General features: G+C 43.7%; 1 protein-coding gene across 7 annotated transcripts; it reads right to left on the minus strand.

Moving 5' to 3' along the window:
• Positions 1–6,466: 6,466 nt before the first annotated feature.
• On the minus strand, positions 6,467–27,455 carry LOC139552631 (MAP7 domain-containing protein 2-like). Of its 7 annotated transcripts, none has more exons than XM_071364526.1 (18): positions 26,993–27,455; positions 23,449–23,556; positions 22,673–22,774; positions 22,365–22,442; positions 21,452–21,615; positions 19,646–19,745; positions 18,295–18,375; positions 13,338–13,459; positions 13,080–13,195; positions 12,543–12,994; positions 12,275–12,425; positions 11,946–12,126; positions 11,693–11,797; positions 11,504–11,563; positions 11,136–11,187; positions 8,709–9,372; positions 8,037–8,315; positions 6,467–7,887 (listed from the first exon to the last, which is right to left on the minus strand). In XM_071364526.1, the coding sequence occupies exons 1-17, from the start codon at positions 27,033–27,035 to the stop codon at positions 8,057–8,059; spliced, it is 2,838 nt and encodes a 945-aa protein (XP_071220627.1). In that variant the 5' UTR covers positions 27,036–27,455; the 3' UTR covers positions 6,467–7,887; positions 8,037–8,056. The 7 variants fall into 7 exon arrangements, with proteins under 7 accessions (XP_071220627.1, XP_071220626.1, XP_071220625.1 ...); XM_071364525.1 differs by having other exon boundaries at positions 11,136–11,184; positions 22,664–22,774; XM_071364524.1 differs by having other exon boundaries at positions 8,053–8,315; positions 22,664–22,774.
• Between the last annotated feature and the right edge of the window lie 305 nt (positions 27,456–27,760).

The raw sequence follows: 27,760 nt of genomic DNA on the forward strand, positions 1-27,760 counted from the left end.
TCCGCAAACTTGATGATTGAGTTGGAGGCGTGCATGGCCAGGCAGTCGTGGGTGAACAGGGAGTACAGGAGAGGGCTCAGAATGCACCCTTGTGGGGCCCCAGTGTTGAGGATCAGCAGGGTGGAGATGTTGTTACCTACCCTCACCACCTGGGGGCGGCCCGTCAGGAAGTCCAGGACCCAGTTGCACAGGGCGGGGTCGAGACCCAGGGTCTCGAGCTTGATGACGAGTTTGGAGGGTACTATGGTGTTAAATGCTGAGCTGTAGTCGATGAACAGCATTCTCACATAGGTATTCCTCTTGTCCAGATGGGTTAGGGCAGTGTGCAGTGTGGTTGCGATTGCGTCGTCTGTGGACCTATTGGGTCGGTAAGCAAATTGGAGTGGGTCTAGGGTGTCAGGTAGAGTGGAGGTGATATGGTCCTTGACTAGTCTCTCAAAGCACTTCATGATGACGGAAGTGAGTGCTACGGGGCGGTAGTCATTTAGCTCAGTTACCTTAGCTTTCTTGGGAACAGGAACAATGGTGGCCCTCTTGAAGCATGTGGGAACAGCAGACTGGGATAAGAATTGATTGAATATGTCCTTAAATACACCAGCCAGCTGGTCTGCGCATGCTCTGAGGACGCGGCTGGGAATGCCGTCTGGGCCTGCAGCCTTGCGAGGGTTAACACGTTTAAATGTTTTACTCACCTCGGCTGCAGTGAAGGAGAGCCCGCAGGTTTTGGTAGCGGGCCGTGTCAGTGGCACTGTATTGTCCTCAAAGCGAGCAAAAAAGTTATTTAGTCTGTCTGGGAGCAAGACATCCTGGTCCGCGACGGGGCTGGTTTTCTTTTTGTAATCCGTGATTGACTGTAGACCCTGCCACATACCTCTTGTGTCTGAGCTGTTGAATTGCGACTCTACTTTGTCTCTATACTGGCACCTAGCTTGTTTGATTGCCTTGCGGAGGGAATAGCTACACTGTTTGTATTCGGTCATGTTTCCGGTCACCTTGCCCTGGTTAAAAGCAGAGGTTCACCTTCCAACAGGACAACGACCTTAAGCAAACAGCCAAGACAACACAGGAGTGGCTTCGGGCCTAGTCTCTGAATTTAGTTGGGTGATCCAGCCAGAGCTGGACTTGAACCCGATCAAACATCTCTGGAGAGGCCTGAAAATAGCTGTGCAGCAACGCTCCTCATCCAACCTGGCAGAGCTTGAGAGGATCTGCAGAGAAGAATGGTAGAAACTCCCCAAATACAGGGGTGCCAAGCTTGTAGCGTCATACCCAAGAAGACTCAAGGCTTTAATCGCTGACAAAGGTGCTTCAACAAAGTACTGAGTAAATGGTTTGAATACTTATGTAAATGTGATATATATTTTTGTATATACACTGCTCAAAAAAATAAAGGGAACACTTAAACAACACAATGTAACTCCAAGTCAATCACACTTCTGTGAAATCAAACTGTCCACTTAGGAAGCAACACTGATTGACAATAAATTTCACATGCTGTTGTGCAAATGGAATAGACAACAGGTGGAAATTATAGGCAATTAGCAAGACACCCCCAATAAAGGAGTGGTTCTGCAGGGGGTGAGCACAGACCACTTCTCAGTTCCTATGCTTCCTGGCTGATGTTTTGGTCACTTTTGAATGCTAGCGGTGCTTTCACTCTAGTGGTAGCATGAGACGGAGTCTACAACCCACACAAGTGGCTCAGGTAGTGCAGCTCATCCAGGATGGCACATCAATGCGAGCTGTGGCAAGAAGGTTTGCTGTGTCTGTCAGCTTAGTGTCCAGAGCATGGAGGCGCTACCAGGAGACTGGCCAGTACATCAGGAGACGTGGAGGAGGCCGTAGGAGGGCAACAACCCAGCAGCAGGACCGCTACCTCCGCCTTTGAGCTGGAGGAGCACTGCCAGAGCCCTGCAAAATGACCTCCAGCAGGCCACAAATGTGCATGTGTCTGCTCAAACGGTCAGAAACAGACTCCATGAGGGTGGTATGAGGGCCCGACGTCCACAGGTGGGGGTTGTGCATACAGCCCAACACCGTGCAGGACGTTTGGCATTTGCCAGAGAACACCAAGATTGGCAAATTCGCCACTGGCGCCTTGTGATCTTCACAGATGAAAGCAGGTTCACACTGAGCACATGTGACAGACGTGACAGTCTGGAGATGCCGTGGAGAACGTTCTGCTGCCTGCAACATCCTCCAGCATGACCGGTTTGGCGGTGGGTCAGTCGTGGGGTGGCATTTCTTTGGGGGGCCGCACAGCCCTCCATGGGCTCGCCAGAGGTAGCCTGACTGCCATTAGGTACCGAGATGAGATCCTCAGACCCCTTGTGAGACCATATGCTGGTGCGGTTGGCCCTGGGTTCCTCCTAATGCAAGACAATGCTAGACCTCATGTGGCTGGAGTGTGTCAGCAGTTTCTGCAAGAGGAAGGCATTGATGCTATGGACTGGCCCGCCCGTTCCCCAGACCTGAATCCAATTGAGCACATCTGGGACATCATGTCTCGCTCCATCCACCAACGCCACGTTGCACCACAGACTGTCCAGGTGTTGGCGGATGCTTTAGTCCAGGTCTGGGAGGAGATCCCTCAGGAGACCATCCGCCACCTCATCAGGAGCATGCCCAGGCGTTGTAGGGAGGTCATACAGGCACGTGGAGGCCACACACACTACTGAGCCTTATTTTGACTTGTTTTAAGGACATTACATCAAAGTTGGATCAGCCTGTAGTGTGGTTTTCCACTTTAATTTTGAGTGTGACTCCAAATTCAGACCTCCATGGGTTGATCAATTTGATTTCCATTGATCATTTTTGTGTGATTTTGTTGTCAGCACATTCAACTATGTAAAGAAAAAAGTATTTAATAAGAATAGTTCATTCATTCAGATCTAGGATGTGTTATTTTAGTGTTCCCTTTATTTTTTTGAGCAGTGTATATACACTACCAGTCAAAAGTTTTAGAACACCTACTCGTTCAAGGGTTTTTCTTTATTTGTACTATGTTCTACATTGTAGAATAATATTAAAGACATCAAAACTATGAAATAACACATATGGAATCATGTAGTAACCAAAAAAGTGTTAAAGAAATCAAAATATATTTTATATTTGAGATTCTTCAAATAGCCACCCTTTGCCTCGATGAGAGCTTTGCACACTCTTGGCATTCTCTCAACCAGCTTCAACTGGAATGCTTGCAGTCTTGAATGAGTTCCCACATATGCTGAGCACTTGTTGGCTGCTTTTCCTTCACTCTGCGGTCCAACTCATCCCAAACCATCTCAATTTGGTTGAGGTCGGGTGATTGTGGAGGCCAGGTCATTTGATACAGCACTCCATCACTCTCCGTCTTGGTCAAATAGCCCTTACACAGCCTGGATGTGTGTTGGGTGTGGAGGATGAATCCAAATTAGTTGGGTAACATAGATAAATAAGATGTTTTATTTACATAATATGCTTATGTGAGATACTTGTCATTAGAATGTCTCCTTTTGGACTATACTGTTGGCAGTTGCACTTTTCCCTTCTCAGCTAGGGAAAAGTCACTTGGGGCCCAGAGAGGGGAGAGGTCAGAATGGAACATTGTCTTCATATGTGAATGTATCTGTTAAACCATGTGAAGGGATGGTGTGATTAAGGGGGAACCAATTATCTCTTGGCTCCACAATGTCTGTGCGCAAGTCACTCCCCTCAGTGAGCTTGTCCAGGAGTGGGGAGAAGAGGGGGTTTACTTGAGATGGGAGAATATAGAGTTGACAATTGAGTTATGCCTTGGATGAGGTAATGTTTTGGTACTATGAAGTACCAGGAACGAGATTAGAACCTCGTCTTCGAGACCAAACTGAACGATAATTTATAGCTAATGCTATCTGGCTATGGGATACTCCTTTCTCAAGTAAAAGGCCCTTTGTGAAGTTTTCCTAAGATCTGTGGTTCGTCATGTAAATTGAGAGGGGTGTATCTTGGCTATAAAATATCTTTGTATTCGACTGTAGGGACTCTCAGAATTCATTAGACACTGAATTGATCTGAGAGTCAAAGGGCTATGGTGAAGCTCATATTATTAAAAGATTAAGTTTAAGTATAACTCTGACTGGTGTGTGGTTTGTAACTCTCCTCATTTGGTAATACAGGAAATTGCCACGACATGGGTCATTGTCCTGTTGAAAAAGAGTCCCACTAAGCCCAAACCAGATGGGATGGCGTATCACTGCAGAATGCTGTGGTAGCCATGCTAGTTAAGTGTGCCTTGAATTCTAAATAAATCACAGACAGTGTCACCAGCAAAGCACCCCCACACCATACCAACTCCTCCTCCATGCTTTATGGTGGGAAATACACATGCAGAGATCATCCGTTCACCCACACCTCGTCTCACAAAGACACGGTGGTTGGAACCAAAAATGTCCAATTTGGACTCCAGACCAAAGGACAAATTTCCACCGGTCTAATGTCCGTTGCTCGTGTTTCTTGGCCCAAGCAAGTCTCTTCTTCTTATTGGTGTCCCTTTAGTAGTGGTTTCTTTGCAGCAAGTCAACTATGAAGGCCTGATTCACACAGTCTCCTCTGAACAGTTGATGTTGAGATGTGTCTGTTACTTGAACTCTGTGAAGCATTTATTTGGGCTGCAATTTCTGAGGCTGGTAACGAATTAACTTATCCTCTGCAGCAGAGGCAACTCTGGGTCTTCCATTCCTGTGGTGGTCCTCATGAGAGCCAGTTTCATCATAGCGCTTGATGTTTTTTACGACTGCACTTGAAGAAACTTTAAGAGTTCTTGAAATTTTCCATATTCACTGACCTTCATGTGTTAAAGTAATGATGGACTGTCGTTTCTCTTTCCTTATTTGAGCTGTTCTTTCCATAATATGGACTTGGTCTTTTACCAAAGAGGGCTATCTTCTGTATACCACCCCTACCTTGTCACAACACAACTGATTGGCTCAAACGCATTAAACTTCTTCAGGATTGGTGGGTCCCCCACAGGACGGTTGAGCTAACATAGGCTAATGCGATTAGCATGAGGTTGTAAGCAACAAGAACATTTCCAGGGACATAGACATATCTGATATTGGCAGAAAGCTTAAATTCTTGTTAATCTAACTTCACTGTCCAATTTACAGTAGCTATTACAGGGAAATAATACCATGCTATTGTTTGAGGAGAGTGCACAGTTATGAACTTGAAAAGTTATTCATAAACCAATTAGGCACATTTGTTCAGTCTTGAAACAAAATTTTGAACAGAAATACAATGGTTCATTGGATCAGTCTAAAACTTTGCAGCTACACTGCTGCCATCTATTGGACAAAATCTAAATTGCGCCTGGGCTGGAATAATACATTAAGGCCTTTATCTTGCATTTCAAAGATGGTACAAAAAAAATACAATGAAACGGTAGATTTTTTCTTTGGATTTTCTTTTACCAGATCCAATGTGTTATATTCTCCTACATTCATTTCACATTTCCACAAACGTCAAAGTGTTTCCTTTCAAATGGTATCAAGAATATGCATATCCTTGCTTCAATGCCTGAGCTACAGGCAGTTCGATTTGGGTATGTCATTTTAGGCGAAAATTTAAAAAAAGGGGCGGATCCTTAAGCGGTTTTAAGAAGGAAAGAAATCCACAAATTAACTTTTAACAAGACAGACCTGTCAATTAAAATGCATTCCAGGTGATTACCTCATGAAGCTGGTTGAGATAATTCCAGTGTGTGCAAATTGTGTGGCAAATGGTGGCTATTTGAAGAATCTCAAATATAAAATATATTTTGATATGTTTCACACTGTTTTGGTTACTACATGATTCCATATGTGTTATTTCATAGTTTTGATGTCTTCACTATTATTCTACAATATATAAAATAGTAAAAAATAAAGAAAACCCCTTGAATGAGTAGGTGTTCTAAAACCTTTGACCGGTAGTGTACATTTGCAAAAATGTCAAAAAACCTGTTTTTGCTTTGTCATTATAGGGTATTGTGTGTAGATTGATGAGCGGGAAAAAACAATTTCATACATTTTAGAATAAGGCTGTAACGTAACAAAATGCGGAAAAAGTCAAGGGGTCTGAATACTTTCCGAATGCATTGTATATGGCTAAACCTTTCCACTTTCATAATTGGAATGAAGAGCACAACACCTAAAGTGCTATAGCCAATAGGATAAGAAAAAGTCTAACAGTTGGTAGAGGCATCGGGCTGTTTTCTAACAATTGATGAAAAATTGATTGTAGGATGAAGTTTGGGTTGGTACACTGACTTTGTACAACATTTTTTCATTAGTTATTATCAAATGATTGTACAGGACATGAAACCATTAAGGCATTGGTATTTACCCACTGGGCACACACTAGCTAGTCTTGTTTTTGACATTTCATATTCAGATTTTTATCAAATATAAATTGTTACATTTTTAAGTGGCATTGTGACCTACTGTAGGCATTCAGATACAACAATACATTATTGTTTTAAGGTTTATTAATAGTACTGATATTTATCATATCATGCTAATGACCCATGCACAATGTCTACAATAGTCACATTTTTTTATTCCTTGCAATGCTGCTTTAGTTAGAGATACGGCAGACACAGTAGGTTTGAACTGTTAATAACATTTTTTCTCTTTAAAACTGATTTTCTACATCCCTGGTTGCTTAGTCTTCAAGTAAAAATCTTGCCATCTTTTGGTGCATTATTTCTCAAAACACAATACAGTCAAAGTGGAACCAGTGACTGACCACTCACATCTGTGCATATACACACCAAAATTACTTAATTTTGACAACACAGCCAACTGGATTCCATCTTGCAAGCCATTTAACATTCAAATGATACCAGCTCACTGGTTTCAGACTTTTGAGGGATCAGGCACAGCTCCGTACTTTGTTGATCGAGGAGGAAAGAGAGAACAAAACCTGCAATGCATGGGTTAGTGACAATCTGGATTATACTGAGGAATGTTTCTGTACAGCTTCTTTATGTTGACTTTTGAGTTGCAGTAGGGCCTACTGTTTGACCTGGGTTCAAGTATTATGGCACACATGCTACAATCCCAATCGCACAGCAGGTTGGATACATACATTGTGACAACAAGCTTGAGTCTCTTGGGAGTGAATTATGTCCAGGGAGATACAAGCTAGCCTGAGGCATCCACAGCCAGACAAAACTGGACTTTTCAGTGGAACAATCTAATTGAAAGATCAGTACATACTAAACTACAGTGGGTGGATACAGACCAACATTAATCTTTCAATCATTAAAGGAACAATACTTCTGTCGTAAGAGGAACAATACTGCAGTAGCAAAGGCAACTTACTGATATGATTCTCTACATGGGTATGTGGGGTCTTTCACTATAACAATTATTTAAGGAGAAGAGAGGCAATCACCAGTCTGTGTTTCTACTCAACTACAGAATAAGAGCTTTTGTTTTTAAATTAGATTGAACTTTCTTAGCTAACTGCTATATATCATGACAGATAGTCAAAAGTAAATTGCTTCATGGGCACTTTGTTTCATTGAGACAGTCCTACACACACACACACACACGTTTCAGACACTAACAACGGCTCTATGCAATACATGACATGACACAGATAGCTATGACTATCATCAAGGTATTATCTGACAAGTACAGTAAATCTATGAATATTATTGTCACTTATGCTCCGTGGTCCAAGGCTATAAAGACAGATGCATTGTAGGAGGTTGAAGGTTAATGGACATTCAAGGTTGGAGACCAACAAGGAGGATCAAAAACTAAATTCAGAGTGCCTTTCTCTCTCATCTCAAGAGGTGCAGAGATTTCCATCCTCAATAACACCAGACAACATAGATGCATTCCCTCTGCTCTCTCCATCATGGCTTGCCAGTCCAGGGCTCTGAAAAGAAAAAGGTCATCATAAGATTCTGTGTGTTTGAGAGAAGCTAGTGTGGGCGAGCTACGGTATCTGACAACTTGCGTTTGTGATGTAAAGTGTGTAAACATGCACCTGTGAACATTCTCATAGATTCACATTCTCATCCTCACATTAATTTTTATGTACCGGACTACTGGTAGTTGAACTTGTGTGAGGGTGGAGGATGAGATTGGATGAGCTTGGAATCGGCACCGGGGCTACAGAGCCCCTCAATCAGGTTCTTGTTGCAGTCTCCTAGGCTTCCAATGGGGGAGAGTTTGGGGTAGGCCACATGGCCCGTCAGGTCCAGCAGATCTTCCAGGGCTCGGGCATTACTCATGCCGTTGTGCTGGACCTCATTGACTGGGGAGTACTCTGGGATGGAGACGAGCTCCTCCTTGGAAACTGGGCTGAGAGAGGACAAGGGATGGAGCAAATTTGTAAATTTCATAATGGTTATTCCCTCGATGGTATACTACTATGGAGCATGCTGCCCTTGAGTAATCAAGGGCGGATATGAGGTGAATAATTTATTATGCAAAGTGTTAAATGTGAAGCCATTTTCATTATCAATATTCCTCAGGGTATGACGAAGTGCTGTGGAAAAGCTCCAAATAGGATTCTGTTGATACAAAATCCCTAATATGCCCTGAGGGTAACACGCATAGGTAGCTGGTATGGTGGGCAATACATATGCAAATGTTCATACTAACCAGTATCAGTTGCATTTATTGTTTGAATCAGTTATACGTACATCATCATGTATTCCTGTAGATAGACATGGCCTTGCTCTGATGGCTTACCTGACCTCCATGGACTGCACCTCGTCATACACCCCGCTGCTTTTCACAACCAATGGCTCCAGGTTGATGAGTGGAGGTGGGGGTCGGCCCACCGGTAGGGACGCCATGGACGGTTTCTTGGGCTGCACCTCTTGTCCGATTGTCTGTGTGGTCAACTTCACGTTTACTTGGGTACTCTTCTGGATTTTGAGCTGAGCAGTGGCTTGGCTGCTCACCTGGGTTTCCTCCGGTTTCTTCACCTGTACATTCACTTGGACACTCTCCTGTTTTCCCGCTTGGGGAGCATCGGGTCTCTTTGTATTATCCAGATGATTAATTTGGTCAATGGTCTTTGCATTCATCTGTGCACTCTCTTGCTGGTTCACTTTGGAAGCGACCCGTCCCTTCACAAAGACACTCTCTTGCTTGAGAACCTGGGCTGCACCCTGTCCATTCACTTGGGCTGTCTGTTGTTTATTTATTTGTTTAGCGTGCTGTCCCTTTTGCAGATCATTCTTCAGTGGGGTTACCTGGTAGGTGGCTTGTCCCTTCACCATGGCACTGTCCTGCTTGTTGACATGGATAGTGACCTGTTCATTAACCTGAGACTCAACCTTTGGGTTTTCTTGCACATTCACCTGAGCATTAGTTTCAATCTTCATCTTTGAGTTCATTTGCATTTCCCCTGTAGAGAACAAAATTATCACAATGCACAGGACTATTCCCTGAGAAAGAGCACCACAAGACCTGACCAAGGACGGCTTAAAAATATGCTAAATATACACAAATCCCATGCCTCCCCTAGAATCATGTCAGAATTTGTTAAATCCCTGGCCACTATTACCCCTTGAAATTGTCCCATTCCTTAACCTATATACACCACTGTGGCAACATATCATACATGACTACCTTTGTGAGCCAGAGGGGTTTCCAAGATCAAGTAGACAGGCAGATTTGCTACTGCCCTCTGTTCTACATCAGCTAATCAAATAGAACAAGAAATGCAGATTCGTCTTTCTCTTCAATTTCATTACATTTTCTAAATACTGTATGTATTAGGTAACAACACATCCGCCACGCTGATCATCAACACGGGGGCCCCTCAGGGATGCGTGCTCAGTCCCCTCCTGTACTCCCTGTTCACTCATGACTGCACAGCCAGGCACAACTCCAACATCATCATTAAGTTTGCTGATGACTCAACATTTGTGGGCCTGATCACCAACAACGATGAGACAGCCTATAGGGAGGAGGTCAGAGACCTGACCATGTGGTGCAAGGACAACAACCTCCCCCTCAACGTGATCAAGACAAAGGAGTTGATTGTGGACTACAGGAAAAGGAGGACCGAGCACGCCCCCATTCTCATCAACGGGGCTGCAGTGGAGCAGGTTGAGAGCTTCAAGTTCCTTGGCGTCCACATCAACAACAAACTAACATGGTCCAAGCACACCAAGACAGTCATGAATTGGGCACGACAAAACCTATTCCCTCTCAGGAGGGTAGTGCGTACGGCCCAGTACATCACCGGGGCCAAGCTTCCTGCCGTCCAGGACCTCTATACCAGGCGGTATCAGAGGAAGGCCCTAAAATTTGTCAAAGACTCCAGCTACCCTAGTCATAGACTGTTCTATCTGCTACCGCACGGCAAGCGGTACCGGAGCGCCAAGTCTCGGTCCAAGAGGCTTCTAAACAGCTACTACCCCCAAGCCATAAGACTCCTGAACAGCTAATCAAATGGCTACTCAGACTATTTGCACCCCCCCCCCCCCCCCCCCCACGCTGCTGCTACTCTCTGTTATTATCTATGCATAGCCACTTTAACAACCTACCTGCATGTACATAATTATCTCAATTACCTCGACACCGGTGCCCCCGCACATTGACTCTGTACCGGTTCCACCTGTATATAGCCCCGCTATTGTTATTTACTGCTGCTCTTTAATTATTTGTTTTTCTTATCTCCCTTTTTTTTGTATTTTCTTAAAACTGCATTGTTGGTTAAGGGCTTGTAAGTAAGCATTTCACTGTAAGGTTGTTTCACCTGTTGTATTCGGCGCATGTGACAAATAACATTTGATTTGATGTTCAACCTTTCTAGTGAAAAATAGTAAGGATGAAGTTACATGCTGAGGGCTGCATTGTGGCAGGAACAGAGGAGTTATAAATAGCCAAAGACCTTGAACATAATCTAGGATGCAGAGCGAATCCAATCCTCTCCTGAGGACAGGTATTGGAAAAACACTGCTAAATTACAGCCATGCAGGAGTCTCCTATGTTGATGGAAAAGTACTGGGGTCTCTCACCCACCATGCCCAGACTAACCCACTGCTGCCACTGGGTGGGACTCCTATACAACATGCTTTAGTAAGCATTTATACATTCATAGGGGGTCTTTCCTGCTTGGGCAGGCAGAGTATCAGTGGATGAGTGGAATGGATCACCTACCTGGTGGTGAGACAGGCTGAGGCAGAGTATCCACCTGCCCTTCCTCATTCTGCTTCAATATGGAACAAAGATGGAGGGAACATTTATTATTCCACAGCAAATAAGAACAAAATGATGTACAATGTTGTGTGATTAAGACCTGTAGTAATCAGGACGCATAAACCAATGTATCAACAATGATACAATTTAATCCTGATAATGATCACAACATAGATATAAAAACAAAAGCTCAAGCTGCAAAGCACATACTATGTTAGTATGCAATACCTTACAAGATCACACAACATCACATGGATAATACAGCAGTCAGCAGGTCCCTTCCTTGAAGCCGTGCAGAGCTATGAGAACGGCAGGCACATCTACAGTACCTTCATCTCAGCCTGGTTCTCATCACTCTTCCTGGTTCTCTTCATTATCTCCTCAATTCTCTGTGGGGATTGCATCAACATTTGATTAAGGACTGGTTCAGACTTTGATGACGTGTATTGAGGGGTGCAGACTGGGTTTCAGAGGCTGATTTATTCAGTAATAAGCATTGAGTTCTGAGTCATAAAAACCTTCTTCCGCAGATGTCTCTCCTCTTCTTGTTGTAGCTTCAGTATCTCTCTCTCCTGACGCTGATGCTCCGCATCCTTCTGTGCCTGTAACTCGGCCTCCTCCTTCTGTATTGATGAAGATAGAGGATTTATGCTTGGAAGTGGAACAGTACAGTGTACTGTGCAAACAACCCATGTTAAGCATGCACCAGAGTATACTTTCTGCATATCACCATACAGACAGTCACAACATAGTGACCCCCCCCCCCCCCACCTCTCTGTCCATCTGGACCTGTAGCTCCTTATCCCGGCCCTCCCTCTGCAGTTTCTCCTCTTCCTCTCTCGTCCTACGGAGGTCCTCCTGTCTGCTCCTCTCCTCCTCAGCCCGTCGAGCCTCCTCCTCCTGCCGTGCCCACTTCTCTGCCTGTCTCCTCCTCAGCTGCTCCGCCTTCAGACTGAGTGACACAGAGACAGACATGATGACTTGCAGTATATGCTATCAGTCACATCCACAGACACGCAGACACACCATCTGTCCGTCATGTACTGACAAACAAAGAGACGCATGGTGACACTAACCACTGAGACAAACAGTCTCCTTACCGCTCATCCTCCTCCTGCTCACGATGTTGTTTCTCCTCCAGCTCCTTCTGCACCCTGGCCAGACGCCTACGCTCCGCTAGCAGTCTAGATGCTTCCTCTGCGCTTGTCGTTCCAGCAATTCCTTTTCCTGTTGGCGTCACTGACGATGGCTCTGTCACAAAGATAAATACCCAAATCAGTGTGCATTGAAACTCGTGCCCTTGTGACAATGCACTGATAGATGTACATAAATATTGATATACACAAAACGATTGGTAAAGAGTTTCACCTGTGCTCTTATCTGCATTCAGGTCGCTGCAGGTGGACTTTGGCATCTTCTTGTCTGGAGGGTCTATTTTGGATGCTTTCCTATCAGTAGTCTCAGCCATAGGACTCTTCTTATCAGGGTTGTCCTTCTTTTCAGAAATCTCACCTTTTAAGTTATTACTGGGGGTCTCAGTTTTTGGGAATCTCTTTTCTGGGGTCTCGGTGTTGGACAGTTTTTTTTCAGCGGTGTCGGCTTGAGAAGACTTCTCAGGGCTCTGAATATCAGACATCTTTTTCACAGGGGTCTCTGGCTTGGAGACATTTCTGTCACTGATGTTGTTGTGCCCTTTGGCTTCTTCAACTTGTCCGTCCTCCTTCTTGTTGCCGTTGGTAACCGGGGTGGTGGGTCTGTGCCTGATGGGAGAAGAGTGGTACTGGCGCACAGTGCAGGGAGACTGGGTACAGCTCAGCAACCTAGCAACAAGAAAGACATCATCACCCTCTGTCACAATAACTAGGACCGACCACATGGATTCAGCAGCAGGACAGCGAGTCTTACTTGGGGGTGGCGGGGGAGGCTGAGCGTCTGGTGAACATGGCTGGGGATTCTGCTCTTCTCACAGGGGAGCCTGTCGCTGGGGAGCCAGTCCTTCTCTCTCTGCGCAACCTCTCCTTCTGAAAACACACCAGAGAGAATGTCAGTGTGTGTGCATGTGTATGTAATCCTGCCAACATGGCCCTGCCAACATGGCCCTGCCAACTCTTCACTGGTTTCTGTCTATTCCACAACAAAGTGGGTAGGTAAAACAAGTCTGACCTTGGGGGTTTGAGGGGTGGAGATAGACCCCCCTGCTGACTCCTCTGGAGAGCCCTGGAGCCTCCGTCGATTAGCCCGGCTTGGTGAGCCCCGATAGGGTGACCTGTGGGGGCTGCAGGGAGCTGCACAACGACAGACATCAGACACTCAGAGGTCAAAGGATAAAATTATTATCAAGTTAAGATGTATTGTGGTCAGAGGAGATACAATGATGGTAATTCCATATTTTCTGATCAATATCCACAGTATAGGTATGGAGGAAACTAACTATACTATCAATTTTTGTAATGAAACATACAAATTATTTTGTCTTTTCACATGGTCATCTGTCGCAAGTTAGAGTGATGTTTGCACAATCCCCCCAAATACATCACGAATACTATATAAATTTACATTTAGAAAATAAAATAAAAACACCCACACACTTTTGATTGCAAAAAAATGTTTATGCTGAAGCAACATTACTACTGCCATATTTACAGTGGTGTAGTGGAGGGTAAACACCCTTTACTCACCTTTTTTATTTTACACGAGCGTTACAGAAAAATTAATTGAAAGTACTGTGTTTATCCACCTATTTTGTTTACCACTACATCACTGTACATTATGTAAGGCATGCAATGTTAAGCAACACTTTTGTGAAGCATCTTAGCGTGTAGGTATTTTTTCTCCTTGTCACTCCAAAACATACACACAAACACAGTATACAGCTGTTACACACATACTGAATACACACATTTAAACACATCTATACCCTCAGACACATACATTCACAAAAGCCAGACCTAGACATAAATAAAGTAGATAAAATGGCATGTCTATCGGCAGAAGTAGAAATGCTGCCATGCAGTCCCTAGTTTCTACATCACTAATGCTGCACGATGTCACCGGTGTGTTACCTGTCTGGAAACATTTACTGTCTATGTGAAAAAACTTGTCGGTCCAGATGTTTTGTCTAGCTGCTACCTGTGCATCAGTGGCAGGGCAGATGGAGGTCTGCTGCACTGTGGCACTGGACCATAGAGGAGTGAGTGTGGGTAAGAAGGCGGTGGACCATCAGGCTCTCCACAGAGTTCAGGTGACAGCGCTTGGCTGATGGAGGGGTCAGGGGTCAATGGAGGAGTTGGCAGGAGGGGACGGAGATGAGGATGACGAACAAAACAAAACGCCATGAGGGACATGAGACGGAGAAATTAAGGTGCTAGAAGCAGAAGGAGAAGAGGAACGGGGCTAAGAATGCTTGTTCTAGACTAGTGAGTACTGTACTCCCGGAGAATGGAAAAGATGTATGGGTCTGCCTCAAAAATGTCTCATTGTCATTTGTGATGACACCGACAGAAGTAGCTATTAGCAGTGAGGGTGAGAGTAGCAGTTGCCGAAGTCATAGTGTTTAGGGTAGTAGTAGTAGCATTGATAGTAGTAGTATAATAGTACTAGTAGTGGTGATAGCAGCAGCAGTAGCAGTAATAGTAGCAGTAATAGTGGTGATAGTGGTAGTACTAGTGGTGATAGTAGCAGTAATTGTAGCAGTAATAGTAGTAATAGTGTTGAAAGAAGCAGTAGTAGTAGAAGTAATAGTAGTAATAGTGATGATAGTAGTAGTACTAGTGGTGATAGTAGTAGATGGAGTACTACTACTAGTAGTACTACTAGTATTAGTGGTGATATAAGTAGTAGTAGTACTAGTGGTGAAATAAGCAGTTGTAGTAGTAGTAGTAGTAGTACTAGCAGTGATAGTAGCAGTGGTAGCAGTAATAGTAGCAGTACTAGTGGTGATAGCAGTAGAAGGAGTAGTATTAGTGGTGATAGCAGTAGAAGGAGTAGTAGTAATGGTGATAGTAGTAGTAGAAGGAGTAGTAGTAGTACTAGTGGTGTAAGAAGCAGTAGTAGTAGTATGAGTGGTGATAGTAGCAGTAATAGTAGTAGTAGTAGTAGTACTAGTGGTGGCAGTAGTAGTAGTACTAGTAGTAGTAATGATAGTAGCAGTAATAGTAGTAGACGTAGTGGTGATAGTAGTAGAAGGAGTAGTACTAGTGGGGATAGTAGTAGAAGGAGTAGTACTAGTGGGGATAGTAGTAGAAGGAGTAGTACTCGTGGGGATAGTAGTAGAAGGAGTAGTACTCGTGGGGATAGTAGTAGAAGGAGTAGTACTAGTGGAGATAGTAGTAGAATGAGTAGTACTAGTGGGGATAGTAGAAGGAGTAGTAGTACTACTAGTAGTAGTGGTGGTGATAGTAGTAGTACTAGTGGTGGTAGTAGTAGTAGTAGTAGTACTACTAGTGGTGATAGTAGTAGAAGGAGAAGTACTAGTAGTAGTACTAGTGGTGATAGTATTAGTAGAAGGAGAAGTAGTAGTGGTGATAGTAGTAGTAGTAATAGTAGTAGTACTGGTGGTGATAGTAGTAGTAGTAGTTGTAGTAGTACTAGTGGGAATAGTAGTAGTAGTAGTAGTAGTATAGTAGTAGTAGTACTACTAGTGGTGATAGTAGTAGGAGAAGTACTAGTAGTAGTACTAGTGGTGATAGTAGTAGTAGTGATAGTAGTAGTAGTAGTAATACTAGTGGTGATAGTAGTAGTACTAGTGGTGATAGTAGTAGTAGTACTAGTGGGGATCGTAGTAGAAGGAGAAGTAGTAGTGGTGATAGTAGTAGAAGGAGTAGTAGTGTAGTAGTAGTAGTACTACTAGTGGTGATAGTAGTAGTAGTAGTAGTACTAGTGGGGATCGTAGTAGAAGGAGACGTAGTAGTGGTGATAGTAGTAGAAGGAGTAGTAGTGTAGTAGTAGTAGAAGGAGTAGTAGTGTAGTAGTAGTAGTACTACTAGTGGTGATAGTAGTAGAAGGAGAAGTACTAGTAGTAGTACTAGTGGTGATAGTAGTAGTAGTAGTAGTAGTAGTACTAGTGGTGATAGTAGTAGTGCTAGTGGTGATAGTAGTAGTAGTAGTACTAGTGGGGATCGTAGTAGAAGGAGACGTAGTAGTGGTGATAGTAGTAGAAGGAGTAGTAGTGTAGTAGTACTACTAGTGGTGATAGTAGTAGAAGGAGAGGTAGTAGTACTAGTGGTGATAGTAGTAGTAGTAGTAGTATTAGTAGTAGTAGTAGTAGTGGTGATAGTAGTAGAAGGAGAAGTACTAGTAGTAGTACTAGTGGTGATAGTAGTAGTAGTGATAGTAGTAGTAGTAGTAATACTAGTGGTGATAGTAGTAGTACTAGTGGTGATAGTAGTAGTAGTAGTAGTAGTACTAGTGGGGATCGTAGTAGAAGGAGAAGTAGTAGTGGTGATAGTAGTAGAAGGAGTAGTAGTGTAGTAGTAGTAGTACTACTAGTGGTGATAGTAGTAGAAGGAGAAGTACTAGTAGTAGTACTAGTGGTGATAGTAGTAGTAGTAGTAGTAGTAGTACTAGTGGTGATAGTAGTAGTGCTAGTGGTGATAGTAGTAGTAGTAGTAGTAGTACTCGTGGGGATCGTAGTAGAAGGAGAAGTAGTAGTGGTGATAGTAGTAGAAGGAGTAGTAGTGTAGTAGTACTACTAGTGGTGATAGTAGTAGAAGGAGTAGTACTAGTGGTGATAGTAGTAATAGTAGTAGTAGTAGTAGTAGTACTAGTGGGGATAGTAGTAGTACTAGTGGTGATCGTAGTAGAAGGAGAAGTAGTAGTGGGGATAGTAGTAGTAGTACTAGTAGTAGTAGTGATAGTAGTAGAATAAGTAGTACTAGTGGTGATAGTAGTAGAAGGATTAGTAGTAGTAGTAGTACTAGTGGTGATTGTAGTAGTAGTAGTGATAGTAGTAGTGGTGATAGTAGTAGTACTAGTGGTGATAGTAGGAGAAGTAGTAGTACTAGTGGTGATAGCAGTAGTACTAGTGGTGGTAGTATTAGTAGTACTAGTGGTGATAGTAGTAGTAGTAGTAGTAGTAGTAGTGGGGATAGTAGTAGTAGTAGTAGTACTCGTGGTGATAGTTGTAGAAGGAGAAGTAGTAGTAGTAGTAGTACTAGTGGTGATAGTAGTAGTACTAGTGGTGGTGGTAGTAGTAGTAGTACTAGTGGTGATAGTAGTAGTAGTAGTAGTAGTGGTGATAGTAATAGTACTAGTGGTGATAGTAGTAGTACTAGTGATGATAGTAGTAGTAGTAGTAATACTAGTGGTGATAGTAGTAGAAGGAGTATTAGTAGTACTTGTATGTAAAACTGGTGGACTACCTGTTCCTGTGCATGTTGAATGGCAAATACTGCTCGTCACTTCATTATTATTGGTTTATGTTTTCCAAATACTCATGGGGATAGGATGGGCTCTATACAACACTGAGTATTTCAATGGGTGATATTACAGATTGGTAAGATGCAGAAAGAAACATTGCGAATGTCAAACCTCAACCAAAGTGTTGTGACTGAGTGACATATGCTTTCAATGAGGAGCGACCAGGAGGTTTCAAACAATGAAAAGGAGGAAGTGAAGTGATGTACATGTGCCGTGGCCCCTAATGCCTGTCCTTTCCTAATGGATCTCTTGTTTACTTTCTTCTCTGTGTATCCTTAAACCCTACATCTCTATTGTTATCCCTTGCTGTCTCTTTTGCTCGACCCGGATCGACTTGCAAGTGCCAAAAGACAACTAAGATATCAAAATACCCAAGCTGAGCACCAATACCTACACATACCCTCACACATACACACGTAAAAAATATATTGATAAAAGCAGCAATTATACAACAGCAATGTACACTTGTACATTAGTAATTGTTCCAGGCACACGACTCCTCCCACACATCCTCATGCTTCCAGATACACTTTCTGATTCAGCTGTTGCACATGCATTCTGGGAAATATACATAAAACCTTTGAGTCGGCATGACATTTCTCTCGAACCAAACAGCCAATGAGAGCAGTGGTCACTGTGGGGTGGAGAGCAGGATGGGGGACAGGGGATTGGTGGACCGAACGGGAGGGGTTCATAACATTACCGGATTCGCTGGCAGCAGGAAAGGGGGCGGCGAGTTCATGGGGAAAGGTGGAGGCGGGGAGAGGGGCATTCTCACAGTCACCTATAGGCAGCAGGCGGAGCAGAGCAGAGAGAGCACAGCGTTATGACCAGAGCTGCCACTCATGGCTTTACCTGATGACCCCCTGATATACCTGTGCACCCAGCAGGGTGCTCCGGTAGACAACTGTCTGGGGAGGTAAACCCATGCAGCAAGGCTGGAGGCAATGAGCAGGCCAGGGAGAAAGACTCTCTCTCACATACACACCTTTATCCTCCATATACATGTATCCCTCTATGACCCAATCCAAATCACATGTACAAACACATTCAGAAAACAGTGTAATAAACATCAGCATCTACGTTTTGAACATTATGTTTCTGTATCTCAGTCCTCCATCATAATCCACAAAGAACACCAAACTCGCAGTGCCCCATCGAAATGAAATCATCAATAACTGACTCAGGATAGAAGCCCTCAATAATGCCCTAAAATAGCAGCAAGTATGCTGTCAATTCTAAAACTGTCTGCTTTGCTCCCCTCAGGGTTGACTGGACTGATTACTATTTCCACGGTTTACGACAGGTCTGGGACAGGCAGGCACAGAGACATCACAGTCTGACCTTGAGTCTAGAAGGGTGGAGGAGAGTCATAAGCTACCAGCAGCTTCCAGAACAACACCTATCGTGTGCCAGTTTATCTGATGGACTGCTTGTGTGCTAGTTTATCCGATGGACTGCTTGTGTGCTAGTTTATCCGATGGACTGCTTGTGTGCTAGTTTATCCGATGGACTGCTTGTGTGCTAGTTCATCCGATGGACTGCTTGTGTGCTAGTTCATCCGATGGACTGCTTGTGTGCTAGTTCATCCGATGGACTGCTTGTGTGCTAGTTTATCCGATGGACTGCTTGTGTGCTAGTTTATCCGATGGACTGCTTGTGTGCTAGTTCATCCGATGGACTGCTTGTGTGCTAGTTTATCCGATGGACTGCTTGTGTGCTAGTTTATCCGATGGACTGCTTGTGTGCTAGTTTATCCGATGGACTGCTTGTGTGCTAGTTCATCCGATGGACTGCTTGTGTGCTAGTTTATCCGATGGACTGCTTGTGTGCTAGTTTATCTGATGGACTGCTTGTGTGCTTGTATCTGGTAGAGAGGAGAACTCCAAATGTGTATCCTATAACTTTAGAAGCCACAAAAGGACATGCCAAATCGAATTAGCCTAGAACATTTAGTGCGGTCCCTCCCTCCCTCTCACCATTTCTCCTTCCAGTCACTGATTCATCATTCACACCTCATTGTACTCCTCTCCATCTCCCTGTTGTGGACTCACCCTGTGCTCCTCCAGCTCCGCCCCATGTCCAGCGTTTGGGCCTCTGCTCTAGCTGCAGGCTGCGTTCCAGGGAGCGTTTCATCAGAGCGTCCAGTCGCTCCTGGTTGTTCCGTTCCAGGACCGGGAAGACAAGGGACTCTGTCACTGAGCTGCTCCCCTAGACCTCCCACGAGGACCAGGCTGGTCACTCCATAACCACCACCTCTCCTCTTACACAGCACAGTACAGTCTCACAGCACAGCACAATCTCACTTTACCTCATAAGGCAGATAGAAAGAGACCACAGCTGCCTGGGGACTCCACCCCTCCAATCACATACACATGTTGACACAAAGACACTCACACAGTCAATCTCCCAGCATGCAACAGTATTGACACAGGTTGGAGACTAGCTCCCTTCTTCCTTTATCCTATACCCCCCCTCTCTCGTCTAGCCTCCTGTTCTACTCAGATTTTCCTCAGTAAATCATCTTTCATCCAAGATAGTTAACCCTTCCCCACCCACAGTGTTGCCATGGTACACAGCCCAACAGAGCAGGAGACAAAGCCATCTGGTGGGTGATCAACCATTGCCAACATTTCTCCATTTACAATTGTTCCATCTTTTCCTCCTATATATCCCTACTCTTCTTTTTCATTTCTTCCTATCTAACACAGAAAAATACATGGACATGCACCGACAATATGAACTACACACACAGATGAAGCCAGCACAATAGCAAATATTTGAATGAGACTGACACTGCAAAGATTCAATAAAGGGTGAAAAGAAAGTGAAGAATCTTAGTAACACAGAAAAGCAAATCCGGCATTAGCCACACCACATGGGCTCCTCCTGCATTTCTATTGGTCTATAATGACATCATCTAGAGGATATAATCCATCCAATAGGAACACACACCACACACCACACACACACACACAATCGATCCCGGGTGAGATTGATGACCAAGGTAAATGCTGTATCATCTGTCTCAAAAATGCATGATCTTATGAATATTACCACTTTTATAAAGATATCAAGAGAGCAAACAAATTATAATTCATGTTATTTCACTCCACTTAGACAAACTTAATTCTCTATAACATACATGTTTATGCTAGGTTTAAAGGCTAAATGGTGGAATCAATGTAGGCTACAAATCCCTAAAATAAATGGACTCGTCTTCGGAAAGTGGCAGTGTGTGACATGGTTTAAAAAGACAAAGCTGCCAATGTCGTCGTGGCTGAGCAGATATTTTGGGAAGCATTGACAAATTGAGAGCAATGACAAAGCAGGATTAGGATCAGATTAAACAAATGGAATGGCAGAGACATTCATTGATTAGGCTGATGAGGTCACTGAGATTTACATAGAGATCAATACCAATGGCATCAGCTTCCCAGAAGCCAGTGTTGACTGGTATGCAGGGTGGGATAGACAAGAGGGGGTGGGTGAAAATCCCCATTACCTAACAGAGCAGAGGTCTATCCAATATTTGATTGGGAGACGACATTAAGTACTGTGATTAATGAACTAGAGGATTTGAGTGAATTAAAGAGCATACATTATGTCCCTGCTTATCTCTCTCTCCAAAACCCAAAACAACGTCGCCACAGAAGGATGTCAACATCTGGCTGTTGGGGCTGTTGCTGCACATGCCACACACACACATAGAAACAAAAACAGAGCATACAAACTGAGTAATAAACACACAAAAATGGAACTGAAACTGAACTGAAGCTGAAAGAGCTGTGTGTGAGTGTGAGCACAGAGGGAACTACATCATGCACTGGAAGATGTAGTGGCTAAGTGGTGAGTCTGACCTTTTCCTCCTCCAGCCTCTGTCTCCTCTTCTCATCCACAGCAGCTCTGCGGAGCTCCTCCTTCTGTCTCTGTTCCTCCAGCTTCCTCCAGCGCTCCTCCACGGTACGCTCATACTGCAGCTGAGCCCGCCGCTCCTTCTCCATGATCGCCTGCTCTCGCACCGCTGGAAACACCAACCAACACACCCAGATTTCCACCCTCTCCAACACCACTTTAAAAACCAACAACAATCTTTGTTCCTGAACCTCACTACTGGCTGGAAGTTTTATGGGGCAAAATTATAGAACACTTCTGCTAGTCTGCTATAATAAATTATACAACATTTCTGCTAATCTGCTATAATAAATTATACAACATTTCTGCTAATCTGCTGTAATAAATTATACAACATTTCTGCTAATCTGCTGTAATAAATTATACAACATTTCTGCTAATCTGCTGTAATAAATTATACAACATTTCTGCTAATCTGCTGTAATAAATTATACAACATTTCTGCTAATCTGCTGTAATAAATTATACAACATTTCTGCTAATCTGCTGTAATAAATTATACAACATTTCTGCTAATCTGCTGTAATAAATTATACAACATTTCTGCTAATCTGCTGTAATAAATTATACAACATTTCTGCTAATCTGCTGTAATAAATTATACAACATTTCTGCTAATCTGCTGTAATAAATTATACAACATTTCTGCTAATCTGCTATAATAAATTATACAACATTTCTGCTAATCTGCTATAATAAATTATACAACATTTCTGCTAATCTGCTATAATAAATTATACATTTCTGCTAATCTGCTATAATAAATTATACATTTCTGCTAATCTGCTATAATACAAATATTGGCTTCAATAAAATATGATTTCCATCAGTCTAAATACTGACAGGAACATCACTTACCTAAACCTTTATCTCTTTCCTCACGTCTCTCTTTGGCTAAACGCATCCTGTCATCTGTCCTCAGATAGCCTTCCACATCTGAGGGAATGAGATATAAAGTGATATGAAATGGGATTAAAAAAGAGAAACAGACAAGCTAGACAGAAACAGAGCGAGGGGAGACGTTCAAAGAGATAGTGAGGGAGAGATGTGTTTATAGAGAGGACACTTGAAGATATTAAGCAGCGTTCATATCCAGAAAAAGGGAAAGATTCTATAGGGGAGCTAACAGCCACAGTGGGGGTGAGAGTGTGACTTACACTGTTTACCTGCATGATTGTTAGTGTTGTTGCCTGGCAGACGTAAAGGGGAGGGGAGCCCATTGAGCTGGGGCTTCTTCTCTATGACCAAGGCTGGGCTCAGCACCTCGTCTGATATGGGAGAGATAACAGTCCCCACAGTTTATCAGCAGAGGAAAGCAGTGCTATACATAGCACTAAAACCACAGTATTGGATGCACTGGATGTGTCGTCTGTAGGGTTCGAACGGTTTGACCTACAAACTATGACCACTCTATGGAAAGAGTGGTCATACAAGAGTGGTCATGCTCTACGACCCCCACAAGCATCATGGGACTCGTCTGAAGTCGGTACAGTTAATCTGTCAGTGGGCTACACACTAATACAACATGTAGGGTGTTTTGCTCTAGGACACCGACTGGACTCACAAGACTCGTCTGAAGGTCCCCTGGTACCAGTTAAAAAATAAAGTACAGTATACTGTATATGGAGACTGTTTTGTGCCAAAAATACTTAAATACATTTTTATTGTTTATTTGACTGTTTCCTGATATCTCTCAGATATAAGACAGACACTTCAGAACAAACTTCCTTTAGATTTTTGGGTGGGACTATCTGTTGTTCCATGTATTGAATCTGTTATTCAATGTGTTTGTATGGGCTAATAGCAGTAAGGCCAAATAAAATTATTATTAAAGTAATTCTGTAATGCCCCTTTTCAATTCAGACAAGTACCCAATAAGCACCCAATAAATATTTTTAAATGTTAAGATTAAGAGTGTGAGCCATCAATTGGAGCAGTTTACTGTTTTTCACAGCTGGGCTCCCTGGATGAAGTACAACACGGGCTGGGGAGCCATGGCTGTTGCTTTGGGGTCTCTTCTCCGCAACTGACGGTGGAGTCAATCCTTCGGCTGGAGAAGGGAACATATGAGTCAAGCGAAAAGTCTGAATAGTTATTGTAGGTCAGTCAAGGACAAATAACAGCCAGGCCATTGATTTATTCTGGACTAGATTAAAAACAACAGCCATAATCTGTCCCTGTTACTTATGCATCACTCACCAAAATCTAATACAGCTCCCAGTCAAGGAAAAACCTATCAAATCACAACATTGGGTTGTACACGGCCTATAATGAAAGAACTAACTTTTGGGAAACTAGGAATTAGCCTAGGTACTGAGGGGTGCTTTCGCAGACCCAGTGTAAGTAAGCCTATAAATTAAAAAGCACTTTCGATTGAGACTGTCCATATCATGCTTTTAGAGTATAGGCTATAAACTTAAATCGGTGTCTGCCAGGACAGGCCTTATAGGTAGGCAACTAACAAGAATACCTTTTCACTGGCCAGGTCACATGTCTTTAACTAATGATAAATGGTCTGTGTTCTGGTGAGAAACCATATTTTTCAAGTCCCTGATTTGATTTGATTTGAATTTTAAATACATGTCTACCCTATGAAAACTAAATAAGGCCTCAAAACCAGATGCTAAACCAACAACCCAGCAGCAGGACCGCTACCACATGTGCTCATGTGCTCAGTGTGAACCTGCTTTCATCTGTGAAGAGCACAGGGCGCCAGTGGCGAATTTGCCAATCTTGGTGTTCTCTGGCAAATGCCAAACGTCCTGCACGGTGTTGGGCTGTAAGCACAACCCCCACCTGTGGACGTCGGGCCCTCATACCACCCTCATGGAGTCTGTTTCTGACCGTTTGAGCAGACACATGCACATTTGTGGCCTGCTGGAGGTCATTTTGCAGGGCTCTGGCAGTGCTCCACCTGCTCCTCCTTGCACAAAGGCGGAGGTAGCGGTCCTGCTGCTGGGTTGTTGCCCTCCTAAGGCCTCCTCCACGTCTCCTGATGTACTGGCCTGTCTCCTGGTAGCGCCTCCATGCTCTGGACACTACGCTGACAGACACAGCAAACCTTCTTGCCACAGCTCGCATTGATGTGCCATCCTGGATGAGCTGCACTACCTGAGCCACTTGTGTGGGTTGTAGACTCCGTCTCATGCTACCACTAGAGTGAAAGCACCGCCAGCATTCAAAAGTGACCAAAACATCAGCCAGGAAGCATAGGAACTGAGAAGTGGTCTGTGGTCACCACCTGCAGAACCACTCCTTTATTGGGGGTGTCTTGCTAATTGCCTATAATTTCCACCTTTTGTCTATTCCATTTGCACAACAGCATGTGAAATTTATTGTCAATCAGTGTTGCTTCCTAAGTGGACAGTTTGATTTCACAGAAGTGTGATTGACTTGGAGTTACATTGTGTTGTTTAAGTGTTCCCTTTATTTTTTTGAGCAGTGTATATGTTTCTGCATATCTAAGCATACCCTTTGAGCTGTCTGTGTCATCCTGACTGGTGGTTATTTTTTTTAAACTAAATATGCTTATCTGCATCTCTGCTAAAATCGTTTTATTTGATTTTATTCAACCTTGATTTACAATGACGACCTACTTGTAAAGCCCCCCCAGCCAAACCCGGACGACGCTGGGACAATTGTGCGTCGCCCTATGGGTCTCCCAATCACGGCCGGTTGTGATAAAGCCTGGGATCGCACCCGCGTCTGTAGTGACACCTCTAGCACTGCGATGCAGTGCCTAAGACCACTGAGCCACTCGGGAGTCTGGGTAAAGGATTGAAAGGAATGTGAGTCTTATTCGGTGAATTTAGTAATTGCTTGATTTTCTAAAGTCTACGGCTATTCGGCTATTTCAGCCACACCCACTGCTGACCGGTGTATAAAATAGAGCACACAGCCATGCAATCTCCATAGACAAACATTGGCAGTAGATTGGCCTTAGTGAAGAGCTGTGACTTTCAACGTGTCATTGTCATAGGATGCCATCTTTCCAACAAGTCAGTTTGTCAAATTTCTGCCCTGCTAGTTAATGTGAAGTGGAAACAACAACGGCTCAGCCGCAAAGTGATAGGCTACACAAGCTCAAAGAACGGGACCGCCGAGTACTGAAGCGCGTAAACACTCACTATCGAGTTCCAAACTGCCTCTGGAAGCAACATCAGCACAAGAACTGTTCGTCTGGGGCTTCATGCAATGGGTTTCCATGGCCGAGCAGCCGCACACAACCTAAGATCCCCAAGCGCAACGCCAAGAGTCGGTTGGAGGGATGTAAAGCTCGCCACCATTGGACTCTGGAGCAGAGGAAATATTCTCCGGAGTGATGAATTATGCTTCACCAACTGGCAGTCCGACGGACTAATCTTGGTTTGGCGGATGCCGGGAGAACGCTACCTGCCCGAATGCATAGTGCCAACTGTAAAGTTTGTTGGAAGAGGAATTATGGTTTGGGCTAGGCCCCTTAGTTCCAGTGAAAATAAATCTTAATGCTACAGCATACAATGACATTCTAGACGATTATGTGCTTCCAACTTTGTGGAAACAGTTTGGGGAAGGCCCTTTCCTGTTTCAGCATGACAATGCCCCCGTGCACAAAGCAAAGTCCATACAGAAATGGTTTGTTCAAGATCGGTGTGGAAGAACTTGACTGGCCTGCACAGAGCCCTGAACTCAACCCTATCAAACACCTTTGTGATGAATTGGAACGCCAAATGCGAGCCAGGCCTAATCAGCCAACATCAGTGCCCGACCTCACTAATGCTCTTGTGGCTGAATGGAAGCAAGTCCCCGCAGCAATGTTCCAACATGTAGTGGAAAGCCTTCCCAGAAGAGTGGAGGCTGTTATAGCAGCATTGGGGGGACCAAATCCATATTAATGCCCATGATTTTGGAATGAGATATTCGACGAGCATCTGTCCACATACTTTTGGTAATGTAGTGTAGTTAGACAAACTAGCTACTCTAACTTGATTGATAGCCTGAAATGGCTTATTAGTAGCTAGTTGTGAGGTTGGGAGACTGGGAACCTATCTGGGCTAAATAACACCAACTACATAAAATTACTAGGCGGCTAGTAGTGTTACAGAGAAACAACCCAAAAATAAAAATAAAACATCTAAAATTAGAATACAATTTTTAAACAGGACAAATCTGAGGGGGCATGTGCCCCTGTGCCCCCTATTAGCATGACCACTCTGGCACAGAGCCAATCAATTTGGCAATCAACAAAGGTGCAAGTTGTCCTTTTGATGTAACAATTATTAATTGTTTAGGCAGCTGACCTTCAATAGAGTCAACGATATTTAGCATAGGCTATTTAGGCTATATTAGGAATGACTGAAGACTACAATGAAATGCAGTTTGGGGATACAGTGATTCATGCGCGTAGCCCTATGCCAATGTTATAGAACCCTTTACAAAATAGGCTACCGTGGAGAGAAACATTGGATATTGTAAACAATAGACCGTTAACGTTTTACCTAGCTTACCTGTCAAGGCGCTGGACGCTGTATTGACTGCCTTCTCCGCCATCGTCGTAGTCACTAGCGGATCACCCCCAAATGTATGGGTGCAATGTCAAACACCCCGCAGCAAAAGGCTCCAAATCAAGCCGAGGGAAACCGCATCGCCAGCTTCTACCTTCAGACGCATGAGAACATATGCTGCGCTATCGAGGGATGTATCTGTTTCCCACTGCCTGCAATATGTGCGCTCCCCCGGAACGGTGCACAGGCGGTCAGGAGAGCAGTAGGATATTCGGATGAATGCGGTTATTGAATGAGGCAATAGGCTTTTGTTTAGTGGACTAGTTTGAAGGTCAAAAGTGATCGTGGCTAGGTATCCTTGGATAACTGTTGGGAAGGAGGGGAGAAAATTATGCGCTCCAGTTCAGGGAGTAGAGCTGGATAGAGATGTGCGAATATTCGACAGCGCGTCAGTACCTCGCCTGCCGGCTCTGCATTACATCATTGATGGAAGGACAAACTGTAGCCTAATCAAATGCACGAAGTAGACTAAAAACGAATTATTGAATTGCATTTAATAGCATTATACGTTGCCATCAAATAATTGGATACATGATGGGAGTGGGACAGACAGTTGTTTCGTGCGTTTTATTTTCCATTGGGCTATATTTGGGGTGAAATAATACCTTTCTTAAAAAAGCCCAATATGAATTTGATGTCTTAATTTTATTATTAATATGCTTTCTTCAAATAGGCTATTAGTGAAAAGCATTACAATGACAGCGTCAAAAC

This window comes from Salvelinus alpinus, chromosome 24 (genome assembly GCF_045679555.1).
Source record: "Salvelinus alpinus chromosome 24, SLU_Salpinus.1, whole genome shotgun sequence".
NCBI classification, from domain to species: Eukaryota; Metazoa; Chordata; class Actinopteri; order Salmoniformes; family Salmonidae; genus Salvelinus; species Salvelinus alpinus.

Excerpts from the sequence above, each read along its gene's own strand:
- LOC139552631 (XM_071364524.1), bottom strand. The coding sequence starts at position 27,035 with ATGGCGGAGAAGGCAGTCAATACAGCGTCCAGCGCCTTGACAG. Across the intron at positions 13,196-13,337 it reads CCACCCCTCAAACCCCCAAG|AAGGAGAGGTTGCGCAGAGA; the intron begins GTCAGACTTGTT and ends GTGTGTTTTCAG. Across the intron at positions 11,798-11,945 it reads AGGTCCAGATGGACAGAGAG|AAGGAGGAGGCCGAGTTACA; the intron begins GTGGGGGGGGGG and ends TCATCAATACAG.